The 12,984-nt window shown below is 39.9% G+C and overlaps 1 protein-coding gene across 8 annotated transcripts in view; it reads right to left on the reverse strand.

The window, feature by feature from the left end:
- TMTC1 (transmembrane O-mannosyltransferase targeting cadherins 1) overlaps positions 1-12,984 on the reverse strand; it is a 264,804-nt gene that overhangs the window by 134,285 nt on the left and 117,535 nt on the right. For all 8 annotated transcript variants that reach the window (XR_010932307.1, XM_067696054.1, XM_067696052.1 and 5 more), the window contains 2 exons: positions 9,054-9,135; positions 7,803-7,906 (listed from right to left, as the gene is read on the reverse strand). Coding sequence is in view for 7 of the 8 variants with exons in the window: in XM_067696054.1 (XP_067552155.1) it covers positions 7,803-7,906; positions 9,054-9,135 (186 nt within the window). In the remaining variant the exon portion in view is untranslated. The remainder of the gene's footprint in view (positions 1-7,802; positions 7,907-9,053; positions 9,136-12,984) is intronic.

Below are 12,984 nucleotides of genomic sequence, written 5' to 3' on the forward strand. Positions count from 1 at the left end.
TACCACATTTCTAAGGAGACTCATAGAAAGAAGTAAATTCTGGGCTAAATGACAATTCTCTGACAGAACAAGCTGCACACAGACCTATTCCATGACTCCTCAAATGCAAGTCCACCATAACCACCAAAGCAGAATCTTCGGGCACTGGACCCCAGCACTGATGTTTCAGCACGATTCACAAGTGTTTTCAAGACACATGCAGGTTTGGCAATCTGGCTGGAGTAAAATCATAAAGCCCGGGACAGCTGCAGTCAGGGCATAATTTTGGGTGGTCATTTATAAGAAGTGTCATGAGCACCCGTGATCTTGGTCCCTAAAGGACACTTTTTTCAGGTGGGACTAAGTTAGTCGTCACACCAAAAGATGGAGTGCAATAAAATCCCTCCACCACTCAGAATCAGCTGAGTGAAACACACGTTGGCAGACTAGAAGAAACCACCCAAACCAGAGGCAGAGGAAGGCTGCAGAGTGCGCTGGGTGTGCTCCACTAGCCAGTCCTCCAACCTCCCTGTCCTTCTCCCAGAGCTAAGCCAAGAACCCCAGCACTTGTTCTAGGCCAGTGCTATCCACAAGAAATATAGTAAAATGATGCATAATTTCAAGGTTTTATTAGCTATGTTAAAGAGAGGAAAATGAAACACGGTAAATTAATTTAATAATATATTTTGTTTCAAGAATATACTCAAAATATCATTTCAACATGTATATAATTTATGGGGTATAATCAATATAAATGTATTAATGAGGTATTTTGGATTCTTTTATTCTTACAGAATTTTGTCTTCAAAATCCTGTGTAGGCACTTCCCTGGTGGCGCAGTGGTTAAGAATCCGCCTGCCAACGTAGGGGACACAGGTTCGAGCCCTGGTCTGGTAAGATCCCACGTGCCATGGAGCAACTAAGCCCGTGAGCCACAACTACTGAGCCTGCGCTCTAGAGCCCGTGAGCCACAACTACTGAGCCTGCGTGCCGCAACTACTGAAGCCCACGCGCCCAGAGCCCATGCTCCGCAACAAAGAGAAGCCACAGCAATGAGAAGCTCTCACACCACAATGAAGAGTAGCCCCCACTCACCGCAACTAGAGAAAGCCCGCGTGCAACAATGAAAACCCAACGCAGCCAAAAATCAAATCAAAAAAAAAAAAAAATCCTGTGTGTACTTTATTTATACTTACAACACATCTCAGTTCAGACTAGCCGGTAGCCTCATGTGGTTCGTGGCTCTTGTAGTGGACACCACAGATCTAGACAATCACTCTGGCCCTCAGCCTCACCCTCCACCTCCCCCAACATGCAACTGTTCTTGGTTTAATCTTTAATTTGGGATTCTTACTCAAAACCCACCCACAACACTTGGCTCTAGCCCCTTTCTACATTTAAATCCAATTTCAAAATTTTCCAATCTCAAATTTCCAAAATCGCTAACCTGTTTTGTTTTGGGTTTTGTCTGTTTTAGTACATGGTTTTTGTCTCCATTCACTCCCTTCTACCTCTGGTGAAAACTTCTAGCTCTTGTTTCTACAGAAATTCCACAAGGGATGGGAGGGATTTGGACATATGAGGGCAAAATTTTCCAACTTGCTTGTCGAGAAAAAGTTGTGCAATCAAAATACAACACTTCTTCTGTTCTTCAACTTCTTTTTCGGGTTTTAATTAATTTATTTTATTTTATTTATTTTCGGCTGCGTTAGGTCTTCGTTGCTGTGCACAGGCTTTCTCTAGTTGTGGCGAGCAGGGGCTACTCTTTGTTGCGGTGCCCAGTCTTCTCATTGCGGTGGCTTCTCTTGTTGCAGAGCACGGGCTCTAGGCGCACAGGCTTCAGTAGTTGTGGCCCATGGGTTCTAGAGCGCAGGCTGAGTAGTTGTGGCTCATGGGCTTAGTTGCTTCGCGGCGTGTGGGATTTTCCTGGACCCAAACCCGTGTCCCAGGGTTTGAACCCATGTCCCCTGCATTGGCAGGCAGATTCTTAACCACTGTACTACCAGGGAAGCCCTGTTCTTCAACTTCTAATGACACTTTTCTTCTCAAGTCAAAAGCAGAAACATGTATCATTCAATGTCATGTCATTCAGTTGATCCACACAAATCTCAATTACAGATTTAAAAAGTTATTCATCTGGGCTTCCCTGGTGGCGCAGTGGTTGAGAGTCCGCCTGCCAATGCAGGGAACACGGGTTCGTGCCCCGGTCCAGGAAGATCCCACATGCTGCAGAGCAGCTGGGCCCGTGAGCCACGGCCGCTGAGCCTGCTCGTCCGGAGCCTGTGCTCCGCAACGGGAGAGGCCACAACAGTGAGAGGCCCGCGTACCGCAAAAAAAAAAAAAAAAAAAAGTTATTGATCAGTCCCATAGAATTACTGACAGTTAATACAATCTGAATGTTTGGAATAAAATGGAAAGGTAGAATATTAAGGGCTTGTTGCCAGCGTATCCTGAATAATGATGACCCCCTCCCCCAATTCTGTATGGATCTATCTTGTTGATTGGACATGCCCAATGGACAAAAATTAAAAGCCAAATTATAAATGGCCTCCGAAATGCTGTTAACATAAACTGTATCAAAGTACAATTTAAAAAATATTAAAAACATAACCCTGTACAAATACACAGTGAAGACTAAAAGTTTACATAACTTATTAATAAGGGAATCAGACATTTGACAAAGCCAATTTAGAAGAGAATTTGAGTTAGGCAAAACCCTCTTAGATATAACAGCAAAAGCATAAGTAACAACAACCAAAAAACAGATAAATTGGATTTCATCAAAATTAAAAACTTTTGTGCCTCAAAGATCACCATCAAGAAAGTGAAATAACCCACAGAAAGGTAAAAAAAATGTTCATAAATCATATATGTAGAATATATAAATATCATATGTAGAATGTATAAAGAACTATTATAACTCAATAATAAAAAGACAACCCAATTAAAAACTGGACAAAGGATCTGAACAGTTCTCCAAAGAAGATATAGAAATGGCTAATATATATATATAAAGATGCTCAACATCATTAGTCATCAGGGAAATGCAAATCAAAACCACAATAAGATGCCATTTCACACCCACTTGTATGGCTATAATTAAAACAACAACAACAAAAAGACTGTCAAAAAGACAAGTGTTGAAGAGGATGTGGAGAAACTGGAGCCCTCACAGACTGCTGGTAGAAATGTAAAATGGTAAAACCGCTTTGGTAAACAGTCTGGCAGTTCCTCAAAAAGTTAAATATAGGGGACTTCCCTGGTGGCACAGTGGTTGGGAATCCGCCTGCCAATGCAGGGGACAAGGGTTCGATTCCTGGTCCAGGAAGATCCCACATGCTTTGGAACAACTAAGCCCATGCGCCACAATTACTGAGTCCACGCACCACAGCTAGTGAAGCACACGTACCTAGAGCCCATGCTCTGCAACAAAAGAAGCCCCTGCTCGCTGCAACTGGAGAAAGCCCGTGCGCAGCAATGAAGACCCAATGCAGCCAAAAAAATAAAACAAAATAAAATAAATAAACATCCTTGTGCTAAAAAAAAAAAAGTCAAATATAGAGTTAACATATATGAGCTGGCAATTCCACTCCTTGGTACATATGCAAGAGAAATCAAAACATACATTCAAACGAAAACTTGTACATGAATGTTCATAGCAGCATTATACATAATAGCCAAAACATTCCATTACATGGAAACAACCCAAACGGCCATCAACAGATAAAGGGTAAAATAAAAAGTGATGTATCTATAAAATGGCATACTACTGCAGAATAAAAAAGAAATAAATATTAATATATGTATGCTATGACACGATGAATCTTGAACACAGTTTACTAAGTAAAAGAAGCCAGTCACTAAAGATCACACATCATATGATTCCATTGATATAACATATCCAAAATAAGTAATTCTATAGAGATAAAAAGTAGGTCAATGGTTGTCTAAGGCCGGGGGACTGGGGTGAAATAGGGAACAGCTGCTAATGGATATGAGGTTTCTTTTTGGGGAGGTGTTCTAAATTTGATTGTGATGATAGCTGCACGGCTCTGTGAATATACTAAAAACCATTAAATTGTACACGTTAAACAGATGAATTATATGCATTTAAATTATATCTCAAGCTGTTATTAAATATAAATATAAATTGAATATATATAAGAAACATATAAGTATATATGTGTCGATATATACAAACTAAATTTGAAAAACAAGTTTTCATGGTTCATGAAAAAATAAAAAGGAATGAGGCTGGTGAATTAGATACAAATTTGCCCAATGTCTTGCAAGGCAATAAAACTAACATTTGAAATTTTATTTTCTACTTGAGAGAAAAGAAATAATCACACCTGTCGGATTTCTATACATAAAATTCTAAGGTGACAGAGTTGTAAAATACAGTAAGTGTGAATAATAAGTCAACCAAAGTTGTATTCCTCTAGGTTTGTAAGACAATGTTCTACATTACAGTGAATGCCACGGTCATGTTTTTTCTTATTCTCATGTCTGAGATAATTTTTCTTAACAAAGGTTTCTCATGAGCATACCACCACAATTTTGCATCTGTTTTGTTAGGCAGAAAATGGCGGGGTATTTCCTCTTAGCTAAACACATGGGAAGGGATCACCTAAAAGAGAAGGAATCTCAGAACTAAAATCAGAAGAAGTCATGTGAAACAAACCAAAAACCAAAGAGTTGACCGAGCAACTTTTTTTTTTTTTTTTTTTTTTCGGTACGCGGGCCTCTCACTGTTGTGGCCTCTCCCGCCGCGGAGCACAGGCTCCGGACGCGCAGGCTCAGCGGCCATGGCTCACGGGCCCAGCCGCTCTTTGGCATGTGGGATCTTCCCAGACCAGGGCACGAACCCGTGTCCCCTGCATCGGCAGGCGGACTCTCAACCACTGAGCCACCAGAGAAGCCCCCGAGCAACTTTTAAAATCTATTAGGATATTTTTTAAAACTATATGTAATTAATAACTATAACAATTATTAAGAGAAGAGAAAGCTAGTTGGAAAACTCTCACCTGATAATAAAGTTATTATACCTACTTTAAAAGAAGATATCCTTGCAAGATAGAAGCCAAGATGCTATAAAAGTTGTTCAGTTTATAAATCCAGTAAAAGATGTGAAGCAATAACGAGATCAATTGACATAGCTGACTGACAAACCTTTGACTGGTAAAGACAGATTCACAGAGCCAGCCAAATCATAGCTAAACTGTACAGCTGATGAGAAGAAAAAAAAAAAAGCCAACAGAATTGGAAACAGACTAAGGTAATCCAGTTTAAGAATCATCATTATACCAGAGGTCAAACAATTATGCAAGAAGACTAGAAACTTTACTCAGGAAAGGAATTAAAGACAATGTTCTGGATGCTTAAAAGAGTCAATTATAATGCAGCTATCTTAGAGGAACGTGAAAGGCCATTTACAGCAACTGTCACTGAAATGTCCCAGGGTGTCTATGTATTTTAAGGATGAAACACAAAAACAGAAAGATACGTGTTTTTTTTTTTTTTACAAGTGGGAGAATATAAAGATGTTAGGATATTCTGTTCTATCACTTTATATTGATTGAATTGCCTGAGAATAGTCATTCAGATGGATTCACAGACAGAAAGTCCTGGATGAAATGTGTATCAGACCCCTCAGAAAAAATACGTAAAAACCTTGGAAGTGAAAGGTAGAACATGGTGAATGACCGGCCCAAGATGCTAATTCTGCCAGAGGTTCCACCAAAGAATTTTTTTTGACCACCAGCAGGAATAAAAATGCAACCTGACCCCCCTGGCAGCTAAGATGGTATAGACAGAAGGGCAGTGAGCCAGAGACCAAAGGCACCTTGTCCTGACACCAAGGACAGTGGGGTAGGCACGTGTTTGCTGATGACAGAGATAAGAATGAAATGACTGGTTGGTGAGTTGAGAGCAGTACGTTCTTGTTCTCATCCATCTGTTGCTTTGCGCAGCTTGGCGTTTGGAGACTGGTAAGCTCGGGGAATGGGCTGCATCTAACTATAAAGACAAGAATGAATGCTCAAATTCAGCAGACAAGAAAGCTTGGAGGGAGACCAACCGAGGGCCAAGGGAAATGGAGCCAAAAGCAAGACCAGGATTTGGCAAAGCTGTTTTTTTCGCTTAAAGGCGGAAAATAGCTATTGAAGGAGCTGCAGAACCTGAAACAATTTCTCAATGAGCTAAAAATATCCAGACAAGGAGCCCTGGAGATGTTGAAAGCCAGTGAGAGAAACCTAAAAGGACAAGTAGATTGCAATATTAACAAAAAGCTGGCTACAGACGTCAAGCTTAATGAATGGACTAATTAAACAATATTTTGAAAAATATAAGACATAAACAACAATTTATAAGTCTCTAGACTATCACAAAGGGATAAGCCAACACTGGAAGCTGTATACCATATGGTTTCTGAAGCATATTCAAGACTTTTTAACACAAATAGATGTTGCAAGTAATGCAAACAACTGTGACATAACATTTATTAGAAAAATGGGTCAAACAAATTGGAAGTATCCTTTTTGAATGGAAAATAGTCTTTAGAAAGGCAGAAAACACTGAGAACAAAAAAGAAGAACATACAATGAAAAAAGAGTAGAAATTTATCAATTAAAACATATAAAGTAAATGAATGAAATAAAGCAAGCCTGGCTTTATAAAAACAAAATCCAACAATCTCCCATCCCTAAGAGAGACAAGTAAGCTGAAATATAAATGTGCTGTTGGTCAAGGTTTCAGATTTATTATGTCTTTGCAAACACAGAAAAGGGAAGGTCACTATTACAAAAATGATATTAGACATTAAAAAGAACATAAAACTATGAAGATTTAAGAACAGTACACCTTAATGTATAAACATTATAGAATAATATATCCTGAAGAAACGTTATGAAAACTGTCAAATATAATTATATCTGAAAGTGTCAGAAGTACATCACAGCAGATTGGGTAAGGAATTAAAACCCTCTCAATGAACAAGATCCATTGGTCAACGTCACTTCTTGATCCACTATCCTAAATCTCTTAAGGACAAATGGTAAGATATAATTGACTGTATCTTAGCAAAAATTGTTGTTCATTTCTGTTCGCCACTTTCAACTTCCCTGCTGATTTTAACCTTACAAGTAGTTATAATGTCCAATCAACCTCTACACACCTCTCAGTGCATTGTCCTGTAACATTTGCCATATGAGCCACTCAAAAGCTTTTTTTTTTTTTTTTTTTTTTTGGCTGCATTGGGTCTTCGTTACTGCGCATGGGCTTTCTCTAGTTGCGGCGAGCGGGGGATACTCTTCGTTACAGTGCGTGGGCTTCTTGTTGCAGAGCACGGGCTCTAGGCACGCGGGCTTCAGCAGTTGTGGCACGAGGGCTCAGTAGTTGTGGCTCACGGGCTCTAGAGTGCAGTCTCAGTAGTTGTGGCGCACGGGCTTAGCTGCTCTGCGGCATGTGGGATCTTCCCGGATCAGGGCTCAAACCCGCGTCCCCTGCATTGGCAGGCAGATTCTTAACCACTGTGCCGCCAGGGAAGTCCCTCAATAGATATTTATTATTGATAAGTGCTAACAAAATGCTTGTTGAGTAAACAAATATATAGCAATATGAGAACAATACCAATAATATTGACAAAACAGCACCATTTGTTGAAAAGAATTCCAAACATCTAAACAGTAGTTTCTTTTCTCCACATGCCCTGAATAGAACACAACCTTTCTTTCCTTAAAATGCAAAGACAACACATTGTTTAAGATTATTTAAAACAACCTGATAAATACCAAGTAAACTTAAAAAAATGTATTTCTACTGACCTTGTAAGAATGTAAGGTGAAAATGAAGCTGGATTATCCTGCTCTGAAAAGAGGGGCATAGATCCTCCCATTATCCACAGACGGAAGTACAGAACAACAATAACCTTCAGAGAAAAGAAGACTTGGTAAGAAAATCATTGATTGTCGGGAGTAAGCCCCACCTTTCTGGAGGATACTTTCAGATGCTTTACAAATATTTTGATCTACAAACACTTTTCCTAGTGAGCATTTCTGTAAAATCCTAACATTGAAGATGAGTAGGAAAGTAATTGGGTAGAGGGAAGAGTAAACAATGAAGGTGAGGATGGAAAGGCAAGCAAATCTTAATAACAGTCATCAGTTTCAAGCACTTATGAGCTGTTATCCATTGTTATCCACTGAAGGCTTTCCATCCACCTGAGGCCTCCCAATTTGCCCAGAATCCCACAGCTAGTAAATTACAAGATCCAGGAGTTGCACCCATGTCATTGGTCTCCAATGCCCAGGTTATTAACCATCCCTCTCACAGAGCCCCATGAAAGTTAACTTAAACTATAATAGATGATACTTCTGTGTCCTGAATAAATACATTTGGAAGTGCTCCAACTCTCAAATGCTCTGGAGCAGACCACTCATGCAAGAGTTATTTCAACAACCCCAAGAAACACCTTTTGTGTCTACTCAGTGGAATTTTATCACTGAATGGTGCTATCCTGTTGCAAAGATGCATAAGAAAACCAGAGGCCAGAGACACTTCTGTGGCGATAAGTTCTGTTTATAGAAGAATGCACCCACACAGACCTTCTAGATGTCATTCTCATTTCAATAGGACCAATTATGTTGTTTCTGATAAAGTCAGAGGGAAATCTTTGCTTCAATAAAAGGTAAAGATTAATTTTGGGAGGTAGTTAAGCCTGGACTTTTTCCCATGAATGTCACTGGCTTACTTCATGAATGCTTTTTAATAAGTGCAGCACTAGATAACCGATACAGCCAGGTTTGTGTTGCAGAGACAACACAGCATCAGCACCTTGAAAACGGCACGAAAAGTATTATAGTTAATACTGCTGGTGTCACTGAGTTCACATATCCCTAGAATGCTTCCATACATACATCCCAAGGCTTTGTAACATTTATAGCGTGTAAATTCTTTGATCTTAAGATCATATTGTTAGACGCTACTGCTGACTCAAACAATCTGGATCATGTCTCTGAGTCAAATTAAAGTGAAATATTTCTTATCAGCTATTTCAAAAGCATATATGTACTTACATAACTTATGACCAAAATGGCCCTTTTTAAGAATGGCCTCATGGTAAGCAAGAAATTTCTATTGCGGCTTGCTGTCAGATACCTGAAACAGGAAAGAAAAAACATCTTAAATAAGTGTCAGAGTCTACCACAAATAATGTTTTCCTTTCAAAAGAAGGCTGGAAAGGATCATAGCTAAGAGCATGGCTTCTGGAACCAGACCACGTGGGTTTCAATCCCCCAGCTCTGCTGCCTACTGTCTGCATGATCTTGGGCAAGTTTTCTAACATCTCTGCCCATCTTTCTCACTTATAAAAGAGTGGAAAATAATAGTATCTACTTCACAGGAAAGTTGTGAAGAATAAATGCGATAATATATGGAACACAACCTAACTGTAAACTAGTTAGTTATAAATATTACTATCCCATCTAATCCCAAATAACCCAGGTATTCTGGCAACTATATGATTACACTAGTCACAGGGATGATCTTAAGCAAAATAAGATTTAATTTGCCTACTGAATGTAATTTGAGAGGGATAATGTCTTCCACCCACAAACTAGCTCACAAATGTCTTACCCCTAAAAAAAAAGGATGCTAAGATTTTATGAGGTTAAGTAATTTATCCAAGGTAACAAAGTTATTAAGCATTGGTGGTCAAACAGAGCTCACCCATATGCAGTGGATAATTTCCTCATCTGCCTATGACCTTTGGAACCAGACTAGGTTACAGGAATGTCACTTCTAGAGGGGCAGCAACTTGTGTGGACCCTGCATCTCCCACAGTTCACCCACTTGTACTCATCCACATAGAAGACATGTGATTGGCTGGTTTTAATAAAGACGATGAAAGGGAAGCAAGAGGAGATTGTCAACAAACTTCAGGAAACCCTAAAGTCCTTTTCACCTACAGGCAAATTTCTGTACAAAGTGTAGGGAAAAAAGTCAAACTGAACCACATAATCCAGCAAACATTTCCCACCTCATCCTTGTTTCCCCTGCCTTTTTTCATTTTTTTCTTTTACTTTTTTTAGTCTAATTTTTCCTCAAAGGAATCCTCCCCCAGAAACTCTTAAAATCTGCACTTGAATGTGGTATCTTCACACAGCAAGGATGTTCTATAAGGAGAGAGATCCTTTTGAAGACCTGAGTGGGTTAGCAGCTCACAAAGAAATGTCTAACTTGACTGCTTACAAAATACACGTGGTTCCTGTTTTGTTACAGCTAAGTGCATCCAAGTGGCACCGTAAGGAGGAGACAGTGTCACTAAGGGGCAAGTCCCTTCCTTCTAGCTTCCCTTTTCTTCTTCCAAAAAACAGTACACAGAGCCACCTCTTAGCAAGCTCTGGACTGGATCCACCACCAAGCATTACATTTAAATTCTTTCTTCTCTCAGCTCTCAAAAGAGAGCTTGGCAAGGAGTAAGGCCAGGAATACTATCAGCTCTCAGGAGGCAGGTGCATCTTTTCTGTCCTGAAATGGGCTTGAGGGAGTTTACCGCTTCCTGAAACTGCACAGGAGATTTTGTGTATGTCTGCATCTGTGCATTTCTTTGAGGCAAAGTCCTTGACTTTGATCTCCAGTGTCAGCTAGGTCTGTGATTCTAAAAAGTTAAAGCACTGCTACGTGCATTTTCTCAGCTCCCCCTCTATCACCATCATTTTCAGGCCAACTCAACAAAGACCAACCCTGGACATTTCTGCTATTCCTTTACAGGGTGTGGATAAGTGGCAGCAGGAAGGGAAAGGGAATGGCAGCGTGGGAAGGAAAAGGGTTGCAACACTTCTGAATGAAAAAGTCCTTCTTGGGTTGGTCTGCTTTTAGAAACTTCATTTCTCAGGTTCCCTCTGTTGCTTGTTTATTTTAACACACTGGAAAAATTAGAAGTGGTTTGCCTTATATAAAACAAACCACAGGGTTTCAGATGTTAAACTTAGGTAATTCATATTTTGTTTCACTGAAAGCTCACTGTGATGGTTATTTCAGAGACATTTATAAAGTGTCGCTTTGTTTGCAAATTCTTCCTCCTTGAGAAGTTCTATTTCCTCAAAAAGTTCAGTTAAAGGTGTCAGATAAGTTACTCTTTAAATGTAGCATCCCAAAGCAATGAAAGCCTAGAACGACACAGGGAGCAGTGGCTGAAAAAAATGACCTCCTTTCAAGATTTCAATTTCCAGTTGTTGACCAAAATTAAATGAGAAAATAAGCCAAAATGACATGGCCCCCCTTTTGTGGTAAGCACGAGGTCAGAGGCTGAGGTTACTAGCTCATACACGGAGCAGTCTAAGAGGTGAATTTTCTGCATCTTCTCCTCCTCCCCCTCCTACAATGAAATCGGACAGTAGAATTTTTTCCCCCTTAGTCCATGATGTCTGTGAATTAGAAACAACAAATAATAATAATAATAGCAAATAATATGTATCAGATACAAACGTAAGTGATGTACTAATTTCTTTGTAATTTCAACAATTCCTTGAGGAAAAACATTATAATTCCTTTTTTTTTTTTTTTTTTTGCCGTACGCAGGCCTCTCACTGTTGTGGCCCTTCCCGTTGCGGAGCACAGGCTCTGGACGCACAGGCTCAGCGGCCATGGCTCACGGGCCCAGCTGCTCCGCGGCATGTGGGATCTTCCTGGACCGGGGCACTAACCCGCGTCCCCTGCATCGGCAGGTGGACTCTCAACCACTGAGCCACCAGGGAAGCCTGTAATTCCTTTTTAATAGAGGAGGACACTGAAAAACTAGAAGTAATACTTAACCATATTATCAGATTATCTCAGCTACTCATTTCAATCACAAGTTAATATAGCTGAGCATGACTTAGAAACACAAGGATATGCAAATGCCACCACTGCTAATTTTCAACTTCAGTCAAATTCTCCATTGTTTTCCCTGCAAAGCCAGAGAACATGCCAACAACAAAACCAAACCACTGAGGAAAGCACTAGAATAGGAAGCAAGGGTCCAGGGTTCTATTCTTGTGCTTCAAACTAATTTGTTGCATAACTTGGTAGAAATCTACAGGAGCTTCATTTCCTTGCTATATCAATGACGGTTAGACTCAGTGGTTTCAGGGTCCCTCTCAGGTTCAAAATATTATGATCCTTGGATGTTCTCACCAACTGATGACATCAAAGATGACAAATAAAGAAAAACATAGAAAAACCTACTGACATTTAAAAAAAGGAATGCCCAGCAATTAGGGTGAAGCAAATACTAGTTGATCCCTCACTTTTAAGCAGACCCTTGAAATTTGCTGATGCACATGAAAAAAATATTTTAACATTAGCTTGGGGTATCGGCATTACCAAATTCTGCATTTTTAACGATTTCTGATTTTAGGCAAATAAAGTAAGATCAAGATTATCCAAAATGAATTTCCTAACCTGTGCACCTCACACCCCAAGTTTTCTGACCCCAAATTTTCTAACTACTAACACCCACCTCCTCAGTTGATCATGTTCAAATACTCAGAGCTAACTGGGACTTCTCACTGAGGTTACCCTCCATAGATACTCGGTCCTCAAATGCCATTGAGAGGTCTTAGGTGAGACCAGGACAACCTGCCACCCGAAGTTGTAAGCAGCTTTTTTCAGGAAAGAACTCTCTGCAGGAGGTCCCTTTTGTCTTGTCACTTTAGCAAAGCTATATTTTAACTAACTTCTGGCCCAAACCTTTCAAATCTTTTGATCACACAACACTTTGCCTAACCTGTTGGTTCTTTCCTTAGATCAAAGAAATAGAAATGAAGAATAAGTAACGAACAGATGACCAGATCTCTTCCCTAGCTTTCCCCTTCAGTCATCTCATAAACAAACTGTGTGAACAAGATAAGCATCTAAAAAAAGATCACAGGGGGCCCACAGGCCTGTGCACAGTGGGGGATGGCAATGACCCTGACCCCCTATTTCAATGATTAACTGAGATTACTTCCCCTTTTTCCCTTTAAA

This window comes from Pseudorca crassidens, chromosome 11 (assembly GCF_039906515.1).
Source record: "Pseudorca crassidens isolate mPseCra1 chromosome 11, mPseCra1.hap1, whole genome shotgun sequence".
NCBI lineage: Eukaryota > Metazoa > Chordata > Mammalia > Artiodactyla > Delphinidae > Pseudorca > Pseudorca crassidens.